Source organism: Triticum urartu, unplaced genomic scaffold (assembly GCF_003073215.2).
Source record: "Triticum urartu cultivar G1812 unplaced genomic scaffold, Tu2.1 TuUngrouped_contig_1105, whole genome shotgun sequence".
Classification (NCBI taxonomy): Eukaryota; Viridiplantae; Streptophyta; class Magnoliopsida; order Poales; family Poaceae; genus Triticum; species Triticum urartu.
Window position 1 is genome coordinate 1 of NW_024111520.1, and position 21,152 is coordinate 21,152.

Genomic DNA, 21,152 nt, shown 5'->3' on the forward strand with positions numbered 1-21,152 from the left:
GATACTGTCCATCTCCACCGTCGACCCCCTCCAGCCTCCACGAGCTACTGTTCATCCACCGTCGACCTCCTCCAGCCTTCACGGGCTCCTGTTCATCCAGCCTCCACCGCGCGCTACTCCACCGGCTACTGTTCAACCACCCCTCCATCGTCTACTGTTCATCCAGCCCTCCACACCACGGGGTCCTGTTCAACCACCCCTCCACTGTCTACTGTTCATCCTGCCCTCCACACCACGGGGTCCTGTTCATCCACCCCTCCACGGGCACCCCTCCACCGTCTACTGTTCATCCAGCCCTCCACCACACCATGGGGTCCTGTTCATCCAGAGGCAACACCCACCGCTCACTGTTCATCCAAACCCCCCCGCAACGCTCACTGTTCATCCCATCGATCGGCTTCAGTTAGCCGTAGTAGCCAAGGAATCGCTCGATCGGGTTCAGTTAACAGCCATCGATCGATCACTCGGGTTCAGTAACGCGTAGCCTGCAGTGCAATCGCTCGGGTTCAGTTAGAGCCCAACGCCTCGCTCGGGTTCAGTTAGAGCCAACACCTCGCACACACGCGCGTACGTGTACGAGAGAAACGCGCATTGCTCGGCCCTCGACCTCCCACCGTAACTGGGAACTCCCCGAAATTTTCCTCCCCCTCGCTTCTACCACGGTTTTTTCTGTCATGGACGGCCCAAAGAATGTCATGCAGCTACGTCTTCGGCCCGCCCAGGACAAAAAGCCCATTTTCTGTCATGATTTTTTGTCATATAAGTAGGAGCCCACCACATCTATGATGATACCGGGTTTTGTCACAATTATCGTCATAGAAGTGTCATATGTATGACAGAAAAAAATTCGTTCGGCCCAAAATGTCACGGATGTGTCTTTTTTTTGTAGTGAGTGGTGTTATGTGAACGTCGACTACATGACACTTCACCATTATTTGGGCCTAGAGGAAGGCATTGGGAAGTAATAAGTAGATGATGGGTTGCTAGAGTGACAGAAGCTTAAACCCTAGTTTACGCGTTGCTTCGTAAGGGGCTGATTTGGATCCATATATTTCATGCTATGATTAGGTTTACCTTAATACTTTTGTTGTAGTTGTGGATGCTTGCAATGGGGGTTAATCATAAGTGGGATGCTTGTCCAAGTAAGGACATCACCCAAGCACCGGTCCACCCACATATCAAATTACCAAAGTACCAAACGCGAATCATATGAACGTGATGAAAACTAGCTTGACGATAATTCTCATGTGTCCTCGGGAGCGCTTTCTTCTATATAAGAGTTTGTCCAAGCTTTTCCTTTGCTACAAAAAGGATTGGGCCACCTTGCTGCACTTTATTTACTTTTGTTACTTGTTGCTTGTTACAAATTATCTTATCACAAAACTATCTGTTATTTATAATTTCAGTGCTTGCAGAGAATACCTTGCTAAAAACCACTTATCATTTCCTTCTGCTCCTCGTTGGGTTCGACACTCTTACTTATCAAAAGGACTATGATAGATCCCCTATACTTGTGGGTCGTCATGAAGTTGAGTCAGACTCAATGCCCGACCACTGTAGAAGATAGAGAGAAAATGGAAGTCATTCTCTATGCCTCAGCCATAGGTTCTATCATGTATGCAATGATGTGTACCAGACCTGATGTGTGCCTTGTTATAAGTTTAGCAGGGAGGTACCAAAGTAATCCAGGAGTGGATCACTGGACATCGGTCAATAACATCCTGAAATACCAGAGAAGGACTAAGGATATGTTTCTCATTTATGGAGGTGACAAAGAGCTTGTCGTAAATGGTTACGTCGATGCAAGCTTTGACACTGATCCGGATGACTCTAAGTCACGAACCGGACACACATTTATATTGAATGGTGGAGCTGTAAGTTGGTGCAATTCCAAGCAGAGCGTCGTGGCGGAATCTACGTGTGAAGCGGAGTACATAGCTCCTTCGGAAGCAGCAAATGAAGGAGTCTGGATGAAGGAGTTCATATCCGATCTAGGTGTAATACCTAGTGCATCGGGTCCAATAAAAAACTTTTGTGACAGTACTGGAACAATTGCCTTAGCTAAGGAATCCAGATTTCACAAGAGAACCAAACACATCAAGAGACGCTTCAATTCCATCCGCGATCAAGTCAAGGAGGGAGACATAGAGATTTGCAAAATACATACGGATCTGAATGTTGCAGACCCATTGACTAAGCCTCTTCCACGAGCAAAACATAATCAGCACCAATACTCCATGGGTGTTAGAATCATTACTATGTAATATAGATTATTGACTCTAGTGCAAGTGGGAGACTGAAGGAAATATGCCCTAGAGGCAATAATAAAGTTGTTATTTATATTTCCTTATATCATGATAAATGTTTATTATTCATGCTAGAATTGTATTAACTGGAAACTTAGTACATGTGTGAATACATAAACAAAACAGAGTGTCCCTAGTATGCCTCTACTTGACTAGCTCGTTAATCAAAGATGGTTAAGTTTCCTTACCATAGACATGTGTTGTCATTTGATGAACGAGATCACATCATTAGAGAATGATGTGATGGACAAGACCCATCTGTTAGCTTAGCATAATGATCGTTAAGTTTTTTGCTATTGCTTTCTTCACGACTTATACATATTCCTATGACTATGAGATTATGCAACCTTCGAATACTGGAGGAACACCTTGTGTGCTATCAAACCTCACAATGTAAATGGGTGATTATAAAGATGCTCTACAGGTGTCTCCAAAGGTGTTTGTTGGGTTGGCATAGATCAAGATTAGGATTTGTCACTCCGAGTATCGGAGAGGTATCTCTGGGCCCTCTCGGTAATGCACATCACTATAAGCCTTGCAAGCAATGTGACTAATGAGTTAGTTGCGGGATGATGCATTACGGAACGAGTAAAGAGACTTGTCGGTAACGAGATTGAACTAGGTATTGAGATACCGACGATCGAATCTCGGGCAAATAACATACCGATGACAAAGGGAATAACATATGTTGTTATTGCGGTTTGACCAATAAAGATCTTTGTAGAATACGTAGGAACCAATATGAGCATCCAGGTTCCGCTATTGGTTATTGACCGGAGATGTGTCTCGGTCATGTCTACATAGTTCTCGAACCCGTAGGGTCCGCACGCTTAACGTTCGATGACGATTTGTATTATGAGTTATGTGTTTTGGTGACCGAAGTTTGTTCGGAGTCCCGGATGAGATCACGGACATGACGGGGAGTCTTGAAATGGTCGAGAAATAAAGATTCATATATTGGAAGGTAGTATTCGGACATCGAAATGGTTTCGAGTGGTTCGGATATTTTACCGGAGTACCGAGGGGTTATTGGTACCCCCCCCCCCCCCCGAGGAATTGTTGGGCCTACATGGGCCTTGGTGGAGAGAGAGGGGAGGCCAAGGGGTAGCCACCCCCATGGAGTCCGAATTGGACCAGAGGAGGGGGCGGCGCCCCCCTTTCCCTCTCCCTCTCCTTCCTTTTTCCCTCCGGTAAGAAAGGAAAAGGGGGGGCGAATCCTACTAGGAGTGGAGTCCTAGTAGGACTCCCCCCATGGCGTGCCCCTCCTGGCTGGCCACCTTCTCCTCTCCTCCTTTATATACGGGGGCAGGGGGCGCCCCATTGCACATCAATTGTTCTCTTAGCCGTGTGCGGTGCCCCCCTCCACAGTTTACTACTCCGGTCAAAGCGTCGTAGTGCTTAGGCGAAGCCCTGTGCGGATCACATCACCATCACCGTCACCACGTCGTCGTGCTGACGGAACTCTCCCTCGATCCTCTACTGGATCAAGAGTCTGAGGGACGTCATCGAGCTGAACGTGTGCTGAACTCGGAGGTGTCGTACGTTCGGTACTAGATCGGTTGGATCATGAAGACGTTCGACTACATCAATCGCGTTAAACTAACGCTTCCGCTTTCGGTCTACAAGGGTATGTGGACACACTCTCCCCCTCTTGTTGCTATGCATCTCCTAGATAGATCTTGCGTGATTGTAGGATTTTTTTTTGAAATTGCATGCTACGTTCCCCAACAAAAAACATCACCTCAGGGTTACATGCACGTTGGACATCCAGTAGGGCACGGACTGCCGCTGCGCTCCCGAGTCCATTGCAATTCCAGCTTAAGATTTTCATGATGACCGGTCAGCCGCCGATGAGGAGACTGTACACCCGGTAATCGACGACGAAAAACTCTTGGTCGGCGTAGCCACCAGAGGATAGTGAGGGGAACTCACGGAAGCGAAGCCGCCGGAGGACAACGAAACCCTAGCTTTTCTCTTCGCCAGGGGACAGAAAGCTGACGAGGGAGCACCTCGTCAGGACATTAAGCCAGCCTCACGGGGAGGCTACAGGGCCAGCGGCCGCCGGCGGCGGCGGCGACGCACCAACCCTAGGGAACATATGAGAAATCCCCTTCCGCTAGCACACGTAATACACTACACACACGGTTTATTTATTTGCTTTTGTAGCTTGTGCTAGCAGTGTATGGGCTTGGTGCTTAGTATTACTGTCGCTCTTATATTATACTAGGACAGAAGGGATAGAACCGAATGAGCGACCGTATTAGTTTTAAAGATACTGCCTATCAGATAATCTCCTGTCACGCCATTTTTTTTGCCATTAACCTGCACCCGCGAGATTTAAATCAAAGACGTTGGTTTGTCCCAAGGCAAAACCAATGCCACACATCCAACCAAAGTCACGTTTTACTCGCTTTGGTGGTCATAATTTACGAATCACGTTGGTTGTTGGCATATACACCCAAGTTTCTGACTTTTTAGTTATCTTAAGCCTAGCTGTGAAGTGGACACGCCATCAGCACGGCAGCCATGTGCCAAAGTAACGGAGAGAGCTGGCAGTGGCGGCGACCATCCATCCCCCCTCCCCTCCCTCCCTGTTTCGGCATTCCGCCACGCTAGATCGGACCCTCTTTCCCCTTTCTCCTCGTCCTCCCATTTCCCGTTCCCACGCAGGAGAGGGGCGACGAGACGACGCGAGCTAGGGTTCCGGCGAGCCCCCCCGCCCCGATCTGACGGCCGCGGCGGCGGCGATGACGACGCACGAGCGGAAGACCGTCGATCTGGAGGAAGGCTGGGCCTTCATGCAGAAGGGCATCACCAAGCTCAAGAACATCCTCGAGGGCAAGCCGGAGCCGCAGTTCAGCTCCGAGGACTACATGATGCTCTACACGTACGGTACCCCCTGCCCCCGAATTCCGCCTCGCCTCCGCGGCCTGATCTGATTTTCGCCGCGGCTGCTCTGCTCCGCGCAGGACGATATACAACATGTGCACGCAGAAGCCTCCGCACGACTACTCGCAGCAGCTCTACGACAAGTACCGCGAGTCCTTCGAGGAGTACATCTCCTCCATGGTGAGCAGCAGGGTCTTCCGTGTGCTGATTGTGGTCGGTGCCCCGTTAATTTTAGCTGTCGGATTGGACGAGCCGCGTGGGGTGGGTGGGCATTTAAGTTTTGACGTGCACACGGTTGCTCTAGCTGGTAGGGGTGTAGGGCTGGTGCGCGTGATGATGATTCTCTTCACGTCTGTGCGGTTATGAATACCATAAACGGACTGGTTTTGTTATATGCAGTATGCGGCCACTAGACTTGTTTCGTTTGCTCTCTGTCTTTGTTTGGATGCAGGTTGTGGGTGTACCAAAGTAGTATAGTGTATAACGTTTGTACCCTGCAACTTACATTCGAATCAGAAATAGTATGCAGTAGGGGTGCATCATCGGAGAAAGAGTGTATTAGGGGTGCATCATTGGAACATTTCTATGGGGTACACTGTCGAATTACCATGTTCCGAATAGGACCTAAGGAGCTTTAGACAAATATAATGGCACATGGAAATGTCTCTAATTTTCCTGCTATCAATGTCTTGGGAGCAAGAGAATGACTAGCTGAAATGGGTGCTCATAAATGCAAGGGAGAGAGGGAATGCCAAATGAGGCCAGAATCAGGAGATGCCTATGAAATTAGAATGTCCATATATGCTATGGAAATTCAACGATAGTGTTCTCTTTTGGGTCTCATTTAACTTGCCCTCTCTCTTCGTCATTTATTAACGCTTACACTAACATTCTCTCACTTGTTTGTGATATATATAGGCACATAGCATAGCAGGGGCATTAAAGTCATAGCCTCTTTCTATTCTCTTTGTCAGATAACATCTTTAATGTCAGTGACGCACCAAATACCCGTTATAGATTGAAATAGTGGGACCAGGAGCTATGCGTGATGTTTTTACGCTAACTAGTAGGGGATTTTAACATCATCACAAAGTACAACCTGGAAATTATCTTGAATCTCATGCATGATACATACTTCTGTGCGAATGAAGAAACATGATACATAGGAGTTCCACATTACACTAGCTGTGTGCTATATTTTAATATTTACCATGCATATTACAGAGAAAAGGGATATCTGGAACTGATATTGCTTGCAACAATCATTAGAAGGCGTTTCAGGTTAATATCTGATAAAAACATAGCCAGAAACAGTCAGCAGAGAACTGACCATTAGGATTCACATGTAATGTCTCTTCTCCTAATCCAGAGCAATTGATAGAGTAGTTATCATGGGTTGTGACTACTAACCGTTGCCTAGGGTGTGATCCGCAAAAATGAGAGAGGGGAGTGCCCATGAGGGGGTTGTTAATGATCATTTGAAGGCCGAGGGCACCTAGTTGGCAAGTTTTTGCAAACTAGACCGTGGGTCCCGAGGGAACTCTTTTTCTTCTATTCTAAGTTTTGATTGCACGAGCAGCATAACAACATAACAGTTTTGTGTAAGGAAGTAAGGAAAGACTCCTTTCTGAAATTGAAGGACTTAATTAGCCTGTCGTATATAACAGATAATGAGTCTCAAAGAGAGTTTCCAATGGGTTGATGCATTGCCTCTATGGAAAAAGGACATCTTTCATTGCGAATCTTAGATAACGGCACATTGGCTAATCTGCCATGGTCTTAGGTGTATGGTCCATTATTTGCTGTAAAAAACAGGAGACTGAGTAGGTTTGAGGACTGAAGCCTAGACTAGATGGCTCTGGGCCAGGTGCCATCTCGCCATGTAATGTTCTTTTTTTTAAGCAAACCGCTTTTGCTTGGTTTCAAGGAATTGATAATTGGGAGCCTCTTTATCTCACACAATCATTATTATACATTACTTTTAGTGTTAAAATGCACCGTGCTTATAGTCTCATCTAAAACTGTATCTTATTGTTAATAGCACATCTTCTTAGAGATATCCCCATTCACGCCTTTAAATCTTCAATTCTAATGTTGGTTATAACTTATAACCAACAGCTTAATAACAGAGTTGCCCTTGTTTTATGGTAGCATAGGTATTTAGTTACTTACATTTGATCATTCCTATGTTGTCTTAGCTACGTTTTGTGTGTTTGCTTGTTGGCTTTACACTTTATTTTGACTCCATGTAGGTCTTACCTTCATTGAGAGAGAAGCATGACGAGTTTATGTTGAGGGAGCTAGTAAAGAGGTGGTCTAACCACAAAGTGATGGTTCGGTGGCTATCACGGTTCTTCCATTACCTTGATCGATATTTCATTTCACGTAGATCGCTTCCAGCATTGAGAGAAGTTGGGCTCAGTTGCTTTCGAGATTTGGTAAATGAATGTGTTCTGGCAGTGAAGCTATTTATATGTAGTTGTTTTGCCTTCTTTGTTCTAACCCTTTTCTAATGGTAAAGGTATATCAAGAAATCAAAGGGAAAGTAAAAAGTGCAGTCATTTCCTTGGTGAGTCTTTGCATCACATAGTAGTCCGAACAGATAATTTTCCTATATGTGGTTGTGACATCCTCCTTCAACAGATAGACCAAGAACGTGAGGGTGAACAAATTGACAGGGCTCTGTTAAAGAATGTCTTGGATATATTTGTTGAGATTGGCTTAGGCAGTATGGAATGTTACGAGAATGATTTTGAAGATTTCTTGCTGAAGGATACTGCAGATTACTACTCTATCAAGGCCCAAACCTGGATCGTGGAAGACTCTTGTCCTGACTATATGTTAAAGGTAGTTTCAGGAGCTTTTTCCTTATTGTTTACATAGTTAAGGACAATAATATATGTGCATTGGATGTCCTTTTCACTAGGCCGAGGAGTGCTTGAAGAGGGAGAAGGAACGAGTTGCTCATTATTTGCATTCTAGTAGTGAACCGAAGTTATTGGAGGTTTGTGAAAAGATCTCTGCTGCAATCCCCCCCCCCACACACACACGGACGCTCGCCCGCTGTTTTTGGTGATATGAAAATGCTACACAAATTAGTATCTAGTTGGTCTTCCTGAGAGAACATTTGTCATGATTTCCCTCTCTTTAGCATATCAGTTAACTTAACATTAACATAATTCGTGGATTGTTTCAGAAAGTGCAACATGAGTTGTTAACTCAGTATGCAAGCCAACTTTTGGAGAAGGAGCATTCTGGATGCCATGCATTACTTCGTGATGACAAGGTATAACCAGAGTCATATCCCTGGAGAGTAATAATAATCGGGAACATCAAGTACATTGACTGTTTGCATCTGTTGTAGGTTGAGGATCTCTCAAGGATGTACAGGCTCTTTTCTAGAATAACCCGTGGCCTAGAACCTGTTTCTCAAATTTTTAAGCAGGTATCTGCTTATGCAAAGCATGCTTTAGTTATTCCATAGAACAATTTGGAGTTTTGGACATTGTATTTAAGTGATGTTATTCTGCAGCATGTTACCAACGAGGGGACAGCATTGGTGAAACAAGCAGAAGATGCTGCTAGTAATAAGAAGGTGCGCATTTATTGTCACTATAACTTCACAGTTTCTGTGGATCTCAATGTAATTTTATACTTAAGGCCGCTTGTACCACGTGCAACACCCAGTCCATTAATTTAGCATTGCATGCTAGAGCCCGTTATTTATCTGGGCTGGGTTGAACTCATTTCATTTTTCCTCTTATACCTCCCCTCTTCCCTGATTGTACCTGCCTCATGCGCCCCCTGCTTGTACAAGTAATTGTTGGAGGAAAGGACCAGTTGGGTTCCTTGTCAGATAGTGCCTAGAAATGGGTTGTTGCAGTATGTCCCGTTTTGGTTTCTTGTCGATGCTTTATTTTGCTCTGTCTAGTAGTTGTCTCTGTGCTTCAGACTCGGCTTTTCAAGTAATTTCTTTATTCGTCATCTTGAAGTGAACATCTAATAATTCATTATTCTTACAGCCAGAGAAGAAGGACATTGTTGGTTTGCAGGAACAGGTGTGTACATTCAGACTATATTGCTGTCAACCCAACTTTTGTAATTTTAGTTGCGACATTTATCACCATCTGAGAATTTCTGGTTTTAGGTTTTTGTCCGGAAAATCATTGAGCTCCATGACAAGTATGTAGCATACGTCACTGACTGTTTCCAGGGGCATACTCTCTTCCATAAGGTTTGTCAGATTATATGTTTATTTGTTTCTCCATGATTCATCTTTTGCAATAAAATAAACAGGAACACTCTCTGATCTTTGTTTCCTATTCCTTTGCACAGGCGCTTAAAGAGGCTTTTGAAGTGTTCTGCAACAAAGGTGTCTCTGGCAGTTCAAGTGCTGAATTGCTTGCCACCTTCTGTGATAATATTTTAAAGAAAGGCGGCAGTGAAAAACTCAGTGATGAAGCTATTGAGGATACCCTGGAGAAGGTACATGCGTCAATCTGTTATGTGTTCTCTTTTACTTGCAGACATTAGTGCATTTTTATCTTTCGGGTGTTAATCTGGAACTGGCCATTCATCAGGTAGTGAGATTACTCGCCTACATCAGTGATAAGGACCTTTTTGCTGAGTTTTACAGGTAATAGTTTTTAACATTGTACAATAACTTTAATGCCTTGTAAGCTCAAGAAGATAAGGAATTCCATTGATTTCACTCTGGGCCTGATGTTTCATGGTGATGATGGCAGGAAGAAGCTGGCTAGGAGATTGCTATTTGACAAGAGTGCTAATGATGAGCACGAAAGAAGCATTCTGACCAAGCTAAAACAACAGTGTGGTGGCCAATTTACTTCAAAAATGGAGGGCATGGTCACCGACCTTACTGTTGCAAGGGATCATCAAACTAAGTTTGAAGAGTTCATAAGCACACACCCTGAATTGAATCCTGGGATAGACTTGGCGGTCACTGTTCTGACAACAGGATTTTGGCCAACTTATAAATCATTCGATATAAACCTTCCTGCTGAGATGGTAAATTTACTGTTTTCTTGTGCTCTCCACTTCTGCAAACTGAGGTCTTAACTATTTTATGGCCTTACTCTCTGTAAGATTATTAACATTGACAACTCCCAAAAAAAATAGGTGAGATGTGTCGAGGTTTTCAAAGAGTTTTATCAAACAAGAACTAAGCATAGAAAACTTACATGGATATATTCCTTGGGAATCTGCCATATCACCGCAAAGTTTGAGGCCAAGACTATCGAGCTCATTGTTACAACTTACCAGGTAAGCATAAACACGTACATGGTCTTGCTTTTATTTCAGGTGCCACAGACTAATGGTTTCTTTCGGACTCTTTGTCAGGCTGCATTGTTGCTACTGTTCAATGGAGCTGATAAACTTAGTTATTCTGAGATAGTAACGCAACTGAACCTGTCAGATGACGATGTAGTGAGGTTGCTCCATTCTCTCTCTTGTGCGAAATACAAGATTCTTACTAAAGAACCAAGTAACAGATCTATTTCTCCTAATGATGTATTTGAATTTAATTCAAAATTTACTGACAAGATGAGGAGAATTAAGGTATTTTTGGTTGTATGTTTTTTTCTTGCTTCCTCTATTTCGTTACGGCTGGATGTAATCCTTGCTTATTATTTCTGTCTGTAGATACCTCTGCCTCCAGTTGATGAGAAAAAGAAGGTAGTTGAAGATGTTGACAAGGATCGAAGATACGCAATTGATGCATCCATTGTTCGTATTATGAAGAGCCGGAAAGTCTTGGGTCACCAGACACTAGTAATGGAGTGTGTGGAGCAACTTGGTCGCATGTTCAAGGTATGAAACATTCTTCTAGTGCTGTTAGCTGTGCTAATGGTAAATGTGGTTGTGTCCATTTGATCTTGCCTTTGTAGGACCAGTGACAGATGTGTTTACATGGCTAGTATGTCAAATTCAAGCCATATTTTTTTGTCGTGTAGCTTGTTGAGTCCTCAGGCTTGCATCCTCACATTAGTGCAAATGAGAAATATATAGCTATATTTACTAATTAATTTTAAATCATACAGTATACTTTAAACCATACACAATGCATCCAGATGTTGCCCAATATCTTAATTTCTTTCTTGGGAACTATGGATATTCCAGACTGAAATATTTACCAACCATTGAAGCTAGTACATTGTATGTAGAAATTTCCTTCGATTCCTTGACCTGATCATGAATGCTGGTTTTATCCCTTCAGCCCGACTTCAAAGCAATAAAGAAGCGCATTGAGGATCTTATAACCAGGGATTACCTGGAGAGGGACAAGGAGAACCCGAACGTCTACCGATACTTGGCTTGATCATCTGTTCTCCATGCTGGGTTCGGTAACATCTGGCGTGTATGCCTACCAAGCTACTGCTATTTAAGGATGCTATATTTTGTGCCATGGCACACCGCATTGGCTTGTCCAGATGGATAACCTGGTGGCGGCACCGACGTCTGTCATTTGTACATGAAGGTCGTCAGATCCAGTTCCTTGGCCCTACCTGTATGATAGAACTGCCCTGGTAACAGAGAAGGTGGTTTGTCGGGGCAGGCCTTAGTAAATGTTGTACACTCCTACTGGTTGTTGTGTTCAGTTTTTCCGATTGTATTATCAATATAGTTTTCCTGTAACATATCCTTGCGACACAAAGATAATTCAAAGGAATGTATCTCTTGCTGGACCACCTTCGGCTGTGTAATTTCTGTAGCAGCGGCAAGAGACTGTATTGTGACTTCACAAGGATTTCATATAAAGAGATGATGATAGATGTCAAAACTGGGATCATGTGAAATTTGCTCGAGGCCCATTTGAACCTGACGGTTACGGTGTGGCATTTCAACAGGGGAAACTACAACGCCTTCTGGAACAATGGGATTTGGGGTTCTTTTCGCATTGATGAGTTTCGATGGAAAAAGAGGGTTCTTGTTGCACTGATGTATTTTGAAGGCTTTCCTGTTGATACTGCAGTGGACTCTATTTTTGTTGTGAACTATACATATCCATGTTCTTAGCTGTTCATTTGGGTTTGTTTCCTGCAAGTAAATGATTTCATATGTTTTTGAAGGAATCTGTATGCATTTAAGTGGACCACGTTAGGGGTGGCTAGGGGTCGGTTTTTCCCCTTCGGACTCTGCCGATGAGCCCATGGATTTGAGCTCGTCTTCCGTGCTCTGATCCTTTCCGAGTTTGTTTGTCTGGATGGATTCAATTAAGCTCCAGTGTAGATTCCCGTTGTCTCTTGGGGCAGTGAGGTTCTGGGCGATGGTGGTATGATGCTAGGCGCTTCATACCGATTCAATGGTTCAAGATGGTGGTATGATGTTAGGCGCTTCATATCGATTCAAGGATTCAAGATGGTGGTATGATGTTAGGCGCTTCATATTGATTCAAGGGTTCAATAACAACGATTACGACTCTATGATGTTGGTCCTTAGTTACACGTGCATGACGATTTCTTGGCCATGATCGATAAGGCTAGCCTAGCTCCGATAGGGGGCAGCGATTGCGACACATTGGCGACTCATTCTGATGGTGGTAGTGATCGTTCCACGGTCCAAAAGCCGTGAAGTATTTTTTTATTATGCATTTGGGTGCTTTGTACTTACGGTGAAATTTCATAATAGACTTGGATCTTGTTTCAAATAAATGGAAATAATGCATGTGAGAGGGCGTTTGGATTTTAGTACTGGATCTGTGACATCGGGTCAGCACAAGGACGACCAGCGGTAAAAGACCTAGTGCTCCGAGATGACAACATTTTTATTTTTTCCTTAGCTCAACACGTCATGTTTTTTGTTGTTGTGCATATAGTTATGAAGACAGAGAGGATGAAAGCCGTCCCCTTTATTAAATACTACTTCCTCCAATTCATATTAGTTGTCGTACTTTTAGTTTTAAGTTGCGATAATTATTCTAAATCAAAGGGTGTACCTTGTTTTCATATCGTTCAACACAAAGGGTAATTAAATATTATACTCATAATTTGGATGGACTTACATAATTGCCCCCCGATTCACTTTGAACTATATATATAAAAAGGAAAGAGATAGTTGCTACTCCATCCATCCACAAATACTATAAGAAGTTTTAGGGCCTCTTTGATTCATTGGATTGCAAAAACACAGGAATAGGAAAAACGTAGAATTGGAATGGCATGTCCATTGGATCCCTATAGGATTTGAGTTTGTTTGATTGTGTCATTGAAAAAACAAAGGATTTCTTCCAAGAAGTTGAAGTGGATGTTAGAATTCTTGTGAAATGTAGTACAAATGAATCCTTAGGAAAGAATCCTATAGTATTCAATCCTACGAATCAAACGACCAACGTAGGAAAAATTCCTAAGGATTCTAATCCTTAAAAAATCCTATGAAAATCCTTTGAATCAAAGAGGCCCTTAACTTTTTGTGAATAGGATGTGTATAAACATGTTTTAGTGTGTTTGTTTACTCATTTCAATCCGTATGTAGTCCGTATGAAATATCGAAAACATCTTAGCATCAAAACCAAAACAACTCACACATTTTCTCTCACAAAATACATTAAAATGAGAGATTGCTTAGACACAACAATAAGATAGTGCAATTAATTGGAGGAGCTATATCTAAATACTCCCTTTGCTTTGTTTTTCGTGTCAAACTTTGACTTGTAATTTTAGTCAACAAATTATAGTTTATATGTCATCAAAACTATATCATCAAAAAGTTCATTGAAATGTGCATCGAGTGACATACTTTTATGACATATAACTCATATTATTCTGTTAAAATTAATGGTCAAAGTTAGGCATAAGAATATGAAGTGACCTTGTATAAAAAATGAAGAGAGAGTACATATGATGTACCTTATAAAGATATAGTAATTCATTAGAAGTGCCCTAATCTTATGAAAATGAGATGCACTTATTAAATACTTGGTCTATATAATTATTATACTTTGAGACTATAAGCATATGACTGACAAGATTACATACGACTAATACTAAACTATCACTAGGATTGGCCTAAGTGTGACACGCTTGGACAATGCAATAATGTGAAGACCAACGGGGGCAAAGTCTCAACCATCAGTTCTCATTCTCACATATGGTACAATAACATGATCCAATATTCGGGAGAAAGAATCACATGACATAACATAATTGCTTATTCACTCATGAGAGATTAACTTGAAATTATCCAGAGAACTAAATTTAGTTTTATGGCCACGTGTATTTGGATTACACAGACTGCAAAACACAAATATAGGAATAACACATGATGATTGAGATGCCACGTACTGCAAATTTGTTTTGATTTGAAGATATAATTGTTTGGTGGTGTCTCTTTTGAATGGTGTACATTAAGTACAACAACAATTTTTGGGATAGAGAGAGAGATGTAGTCAGTTTATAAATAAATAAATTGAATAAGGTTTGATCGAGATTTGAGTTTAAAGATTCACATCCGCTAATATTTCCATAATAAACCCTCAGAAACAAGGTATTTCCATAATAAAAAACACAATGGAGGTAGATTATGGTTCTGAGCATGTCCCACCGGCCAGTCAGACGTGAGCTAATCTGAGAAGCATGTGTTCAACTCAACGCAGTCGCAATCATGTGCCGAACCGACCTACACGCGTGGCTAGATAACAGGGGCGACACGATCCCCTCGCACACGCCTCATCCCAGCCGTCATCCGCCGATCGGACGGCCCGCACGGCCCGCGGGAGCGGAAGCGAACCTTCCTCCAATCAGAACGTCTTTGGTTGCGACGGGATTCCCCTCCTCATAAGCCGTCCGCCCCGTCTCTCACCCCCCAATCTCTCTCCCCCCCAAACCCCACGCGGCGACGGGCGCAACAGAACCCAGCCTCCTCCTCTAGGGTTTGCGGCCGCCGTCGGGGGCGGAAAACCGGCGGCTACGGCGGCGATGGCGGGCCACGGGCAGGACCGCAAGACGGTCGATCTGGAGGATGGGTGGGCGTTCATGCAGCGGGGCATCACCAAGCTCATCAACATCCTCGAGGGCAAGCCCGAGCCGCAGTTCAGCTCCGAGGACTACATGATGCTCTACACGTAAGTCGCCTCCGCCCTCGCCTCCCTCCGGCCGTGCCTGGGCAAGGCCCGATTCGATCTGATCCGGTGCTGATCTAGGGTTTCCCCGGCCCCTTGCTTGTCTCTGTCCTTTGTCGCGCAGGACGATATACAACATGTGCACGCAGAAGCCCCCGCACGACTACTCGCAGCAGCTCTATGACAAGTACCGCGAGGCCTTCGAGGAGTACATCCGGGCCACGGTGAGCTGATTCTCCTGCTCCCGCTTATGCTTACATGCCGTGTCGTGTGTTCAGATTGTTCCCTGTTTCGTGTGTGTGTGCCTGTGCTGTTGGTTCCTCGGTCCAATGAATAAGACGAATCTGATTGTGTTTTGGTTTCGAACATGCGCCACCCATGGATTTGCACGCGTGTTTTTTTTTGGGTTGAGGTGTAGTGGGAGGGTGTTGTCTTACTGGCTGCAAATACTAGTAGTATTTACTAACACACATGATAAGATACTGTTAAAATATTTTGTGCTTGCAACAAACCTTCCTATTAGAATTCCAGTATCCCAATCAAACAGCCTTTCACATAAATGCATCAGTGAGTTTGCTTTTACTTTACAATGTGTATTTAGGTCAGTTTATTTGTGCTCCATCTTTCTGGGGCCAAAGCTGCTATACAAACAAATGTCATCACTGAGCTGGAAAAGTGAACCTGCATTTTAGAACTGTTCTCAGTGTTTTCTGTGGTTATTCTTGAGATGAAGAGTACTTTTATCATGTTTGCACTGTATATCTGGTTAAAAATTATTGCTCCTCTAATCCGATGAAACATTTGTCTAGCTATCTTGTCTATCACTAAGATTGTCTTGTCAAATAACTCATTCTGTTAGGGTCACCATTCTGGGCTGGTTATATGAACGTTGAGTCCATTTATTTCTAGTAAATTGTTATCCTGTAGAGACTCTTTTGTGTGACTGAATGATTTTATTCCGCTGAATTTAGATGTACTGTTAATAGTATTTCCTTGTATTATTTTTTGGATATTTAATGTCATTGTCATTGAGTGTATATTTTCTCCACCATATTAGTCTAGTTATTTAACCTTTTATCTTTCTTTGTCTAATTGGATATCCCTCCTAGTAATCCCTTTTGTAATATGTGATGTGACGGGACAAAGGGGAACTAGGAATCGTGTGATAGTTATGTTCTGAATTTGTGACATGAGTCACACAACACACATCTTACAGTTTGTTCTGTAATCATCCTCTGGTTTATTTGTTTGCTCACCTTTTACTTATACTCAAATTACTGTAGGTCTTGCCATCATTAAAAGAGAAGCATGATGAGTTTATGCTCAGAGAGCTGGTACAAAGGTGGTCAAACCATAAAGTTATGGTTAGGTGGCTTTCACGCTTTTTCCATTATCTTGACCGGTACTTCATCACACGGAGGTCGCTTACTGCACTTAGAGATGTTGGGCTTATTTGCTTCCGAGACCTGGTAAATTGTCATTTTGTAGTTCCTTTTCTTGATATATGCATATTTTTAGTGTTTCCTTTTTCTGTTCTAATCAGTCAACTCATGGTAACAGATATTTCAAGAGATCAAAGGGAAGGTAAAAGATGCGGTGATAGCTCTGGTGAGTCTTTGCATCTCTCTATGAACTTATATCCAATGATTTGTGTACATATATAACTGAGTGTGGCAGCACCTTCCTTAAACAGATCGATCAAGAGCGTGAAGGTGAACAGATTGACAGGGCCTTGCTGAAGAACGTCTTGGATATTTTCGTTGAAATTGGGTTAGGTAATATGGATTGTTACGAGAATGACTTCGAAGATTTCTTGCTCAAGGATACTACAGATTACTACTCTGTCAAAGCTCAAAGCTGGATTGTCGAGGATTCTTGTCCTGATTACATGATAAAGGTACCATTGATACAAGGCCTTTGTGACTGCCTACATATTTACCATTGCCTGGTATTTTTGTTCTATGTAATGGATTGCTGATGCCTCTTTCATTAGGCTGAAGAATGCCTGAAAAGAGAGAAGGAGCGAGTTGGTCACTACTTGCATATTAATAGTGAGCCGAAGTTGCTGGAGGTATGTTGAAAGTTTGTGAACCTGTTTGAAACTCTCTTGACTGTTTTTTGTTGTAATGATTGTATTTTGGATATGCATTCACAATTTAGTAACCAGAATATTTTGATGATCAATCTTTGAGGAATGATATAAAATAATTCAGTCTGTGATATATATGTATTTAATTTGTGTTTCCTAATTTTACAGAAAGTGCAAAATGAATTGCTTGCCAGTTATGCAACACAACTTTTGGAGAAGGAGCATTCTGGATGTTTTGCATTGCTTCGGGATGACAAGGTTTGATTAGAAGGAGGCACATTTCTTAACAGTGTATGCTATTCATCAACAGATTTGGCCACTCATTCATCGTTTCCTACAGGTTGAGGATCTTTCAAGGATGTATAGACTCTTCTCGAAAATCACCCGTGGTCTGGAACCTATTTCTAACATGTTTAAAACGGTATTGTCTATAGTCCTCAATTCTCTTGGCTCTCCTTTCTACTCCTCGCAGTTTGTCCTAAATTGTGATTTAACTGTACATCTTTGCAGCATGTTACGAATGAGGGTACATCTTTGGTCAAGCAAGCAGAAGATTCTGCTAATAACAAGAAGGTGCAGCCTTTAACTTCAGCCATCACATCATTTGTGCACTTGTTTGTGGTTCAATTTGATTAGACAGTTGAATTAGCGTAGTATTCCCTCCGTCACATATCATATGGTTCAAGAAGACACTTATTTTGGGACGGAGGGAGTATCATTCAAGTGTCAATGACGCCATTCCACATTAATATTCTTTTGATTAGACAGTTGAATTAGCCTAGTATTCCCTCCGTCTCATATCATATGGTTCAAGAAGACACTTATTTTGGGACGGAGGGAGTATCATTCAATCGTCAATGACGCCATTCCACATTAATATTCTTTTTTTCCATGAATACACATTCTGAAATTATTGTTTGTACAGCCAGAGAAGAAGGAGATGGTTGGCATGCAGGAACAGGTGTGTAACTTTATTTTATACTACACTTATAATTAACATATGTTACCTAATGCTTGTTATTTGCCTTTCAGGTTTTTGTCTGGAAAATCATTGAGCTGCATGACAAGTATGTAGCATATGTGACAGATTGTTTTCAGGGCCATACACTCTTTCACAAGGTCTGCTGGTAGATACATTTGTATTCCATGTTGCTTTCATCATAAATTCAAATGGCTGCCCTATTCTCAAATTTCTACTTGTGTCCAGGCACTTAAAGAAGCCTTTGAGGTCTTCTGCAATAAGGGTGTCTCTGGCAGTTCCAGTGCTGAATTACTTGCCACCTTCTGTGACAACATTTTGAAGAAAGGCTGCAGTGAGAAGCTCAGTGATGAGGCCATTGAGGATGCCCTTGAGAAGGTACAACATCCTTCACATTTGCTGATGTCATAAATTTAGAGTAAGGAACTCAAGTTTGTCAGTGAATGACTTTCAGGTGGTGCGGTTGCTCGCGTACATTAGTGATAAGGATCTCTTTGCCGAGTTCTACAGGTAACTACTTGTTAACCTTGCTTGGGATTTTTTGCCTATTTAACCTCCACATCTGAATAGTTGGTCATCATTTGGAGCTTTTATTTATGTTGAAATGCTCAATCAATTTTACAGGAAGAAACTTGCAAGGAGATTGCTTTTTGACAAGAGTGCCAATGATGAACATGAAAGAAGCATCCTGACAAAGCTCAAGCAGCAGTGTGGCGGGCAGTTTACTTCAAAAATGGAAGGCATGGTTACTGACCTTACTGTTGCAAGAGATCATCAAACTAAGTTTGAAGAGTTTGTAGCTGATCATCCGGAGTCGAATCCTGGGGTAGACTTGGCTGTTACTGTCTTGACAACTGGATTCTGGCCAACCTACAAAACTTTTGACATAAATCTTCCCTCTGAGATGGTAAAATAACCTTTTCTTGTGAAATAAGGAGCATGAGTTTTGATTTAAGTATTTTTTTTTTGCGTTTTTTGAAATGGAAATTTATCTACACTTCTCAATTTCACTTCTCAATTTTTATCAGGTGAAATGTGTAGAGGTTTTTAAGGAGTTCTACGCAACAAGAACAAAGCACAGGAAGCTTACCTGGATATACTCCTTGGGAACCTGCAATATCAGTGCAAAATTTGATGCTAAAACTATAGAGCTCATTGTTACAACATATCAGGTAACTTAGATTAATCTGTATACATTCACTTGACAAATGTGTACTTGTAAGCTGTAATCTGTCATCTGTGATTTATTTGGACATGCTTATTGTTTTGGCAGGCTGCGTTGCTGTTGTTATTCAATGGATCTACTAAGCTTAGTTACTCTGAGATTGTAACACAGCTGAATCTGTCAGATGATGATGTTGTCCGTTTGCTCCATTCTCTCTCTTGCGCGAAATACAAGATTCTTAGCAAAGAACCAGCTGGTAGAACTATTTCGCCTAATGATTCTTTTGAGTTCAATTCAAAATTTACTGACAGGATGAGAAGGATCAAGGTATTTTCTGGTTTTCTCTTCTTTGGTTTGTATAGGCTATATCTATGTGATGCTTTCTGATTGCATATTCGCATAACTTGCAGATACCCCTACCTCCTGTTGATGAGAAGAAAAAGGTTGTTGAGGACGTTGACAAGGACCGGAGGTACGCAATTGATGCATCAATTGTGCGTATCATGAAGAGTCGCAAAGTTATGGCCCATACACAGCTAGTTGCGGAGTGTGTGGAGCAGCTCAGCCGCATGTTCAAGGTACTGTTCTTCGCTACATATTTGGCCATTGGGAATTTGGCATATCTTGCTACTATGCGCATTTAACATCATCGATTTTGATTTACATAACTTGCTACTATCAAACATTACCAAATCCATTGGCACAGCACACACTAACATTATCATTTTTGTTGCACTTGCCTTTTGTTCTGGCTTAATATTTCCTATTCTTTTTTTGAACACAATGTGGCTGAAGCCTGATGTTTGCACTGAAGTTGCTAATGCCATGTTTTGGGGTAGTTGTAGGCAAATGACTTAGCTAGCTGTTTATGCTTTGTGTTTATATTTGTTTTGACACATGGGTTGGTTTAGTAACTAACAGATGTTTAGCTTGAATTCAAAAGACCTAGCTAGCTGTTTATGCTTCTCTACACTGTTCATATTTGTTTTGACACATGGGTTGGTTTAGCAACTGACACATTTTTTTGCTTGAATTCTGTTCTGTAACCTGAATTTTTTCTGCCTTCCGCAGCCTGACTTCAAAGCAATCAAGAAGAGGATTGAAGATCTCATCACGAGGGATTACCTGGAGCGGGACAAGGACAACGCCAACACATACAGATATCTGGCTTGATTAGTATTGGTGGTAGGTTGCAAGCTTGCTGATGGTGGCAGCTGCCGTGTCGCGTTCATGATACGCTCCAACGACTTGCTGCGTTGTTGCAGCTTATTTTGGGGATTTCGGTTGCTATCTTCCCGGGCTGGTCTAATTTTGTACATGGGTCGTCAGAAACACAGTAGGCAACTCTGAATTAGAGGAGGCACCTCGGTACCGCCGAATTATCCTTCTCTTGCAGTGCTTTTTAAATATTGACTTAGAAATTCCTCGCCATTCGTATTTCTGCCAACTTATCTGTTCGAAAGTGGGAGCTGCCTACTGTAGTAGGAATCTACTCCCTCTGTTCCTAAATACAAGTCTTTTTAGAGATTCCACTACAAACTACATACAGATGTATATGGACATATTTTAGAGTGTAGATTTCACAGTGAAATCTCTAAAAAGACTTGATATTTATGAATGGAGGGAGTACACGGCTGTGAGGTATG

At 42.4% G+C, this 21,152-nt stretch overlaps 2 protein-coding genes across 3 annotated transcripts; both read left to right on the top strand.

Moving 5' to 3' along the window:
• Positions 1-4,836: 4,836 nt before the first annotated feature.
• LOC125526626 (cullin-1) lies at positions 4,837-11,997 on the top strand. Of its 2 annotated transcripts, none has more exons than XR_007291827.1 (18): positions 4,837-5,193; positions 5,276-5,375; positions 7,448-7,633; positions 7,717-7,764; positions 7,839-8,042; positions 8,122-8,199; positions 8,392-8,481; positions 8,560-8,640; positions 8,728-8,790; positions 9,218-9,253; positions 9,343-9,429; positions 9,531-9,680; positions 9,776-9,831; positions 9,941-10,223; positions 10,335-10,478; positions 10,557-10,648; positions 10,860-11,027; positions 11,434-11,997. XR_007291827.1 is itself a non-coding variant. In XM_048691283.1 (18 exons), exons 1-18 carry the CDS (start codon positions 5,054-5,056, stop codon positions 11,533-11,535), a joined length of 2,235 nt encoding a protein of 744 aa, XP_048547240.1. In that variant the 5' UTR covers positions 4,838-5,053; the 3' UTR covers positions 11,536-11,997. The 2 variants fall into 2 exon arrangements, 1 of the variants encoding a protein (XP_048547240.1); XM_048691283.1 differs by having other exon boundaries at positions 4,838-5,193; positions 10,557-10,775.
• A 2,985-nt stretch (positions 11,998-14,982) lies between these two features.
• On the top strand, positions 14,983-20,937 carry LOC125526625 (cullin-1-like). Its single transcript, XM_048691282.1, has 18 exons — positions 14,983-15,276; positions 15,398-15,497; positions 16,557-16,742; positions 16,834-16,881; positions 16,967-17,170; positions 17,267-17,344; positions 17,531-17,620; positions 17,703-17,783; positions 17,873-17,935; positions 18,288-18,323; positions 18,395-18,481; positions 18,570-18,719; positions 18,796-18,851; positions 18,966-19,248; positions 19,370-19,513; positions 19,615-19,833; positions 19,917-20,084; positions 20,578-20,937. Exons 1-18 carry the CDS (start codon positions 15,131-15,133, stop codon positions 20,677-20,679), a joined length of 2,241 nt encoding a protein of 746 aa, XP_048547239.1. The 5' UTR covers positions 14,983-15,130; the 3' UTR covers positions 20,680-20,937.
• Positions 20,938-21,152: the final 215 nt, after the last annotated feature.

Coding starts and splice junctions, on each gene's coding strand:
- LOC125526626 (XM_048691283.1), top strand. CDS start 5,054: ATGACGACGCACGAGCGGAAGACCGTCGATCTGGAGGAAGGCTGGGCC. Junction 8,482..8,559: donor CATTACTTCGTGATGACAAG/GTATAACCAGAG, acceptor CATCTGTTGTAG/GTTGAGGATCTCTCAAGGAT. Junction 9,832..9,940: donor CTTTTTGCTGAGTTTTACAG/GTAATAGTTTTT, acceptor TGATGATGGCAG/GAAGAAGCTGGCTAGGAGAT.
- LOC125526625 (XM_048691282.1), top strand. CDS start 15,131: ATGGCGGGCCACGGGCAGGACCGCAAGACGGTCGATCTGGAGGATGGG. Junction 15,277..15,397: donor GACTACATGATGCTCTACAC/GTAAGTCGCCTC, acceptor TTTGTCGCGCAG/GACGATATACAACATGTGCA. Junction 19,834..19,916: donor ACAGGATGAGAAGGATCAAG/GTATTTTCTGGT, acceptor CATAACTTGCAG/ATACCCCTACCTCCTGTTGA.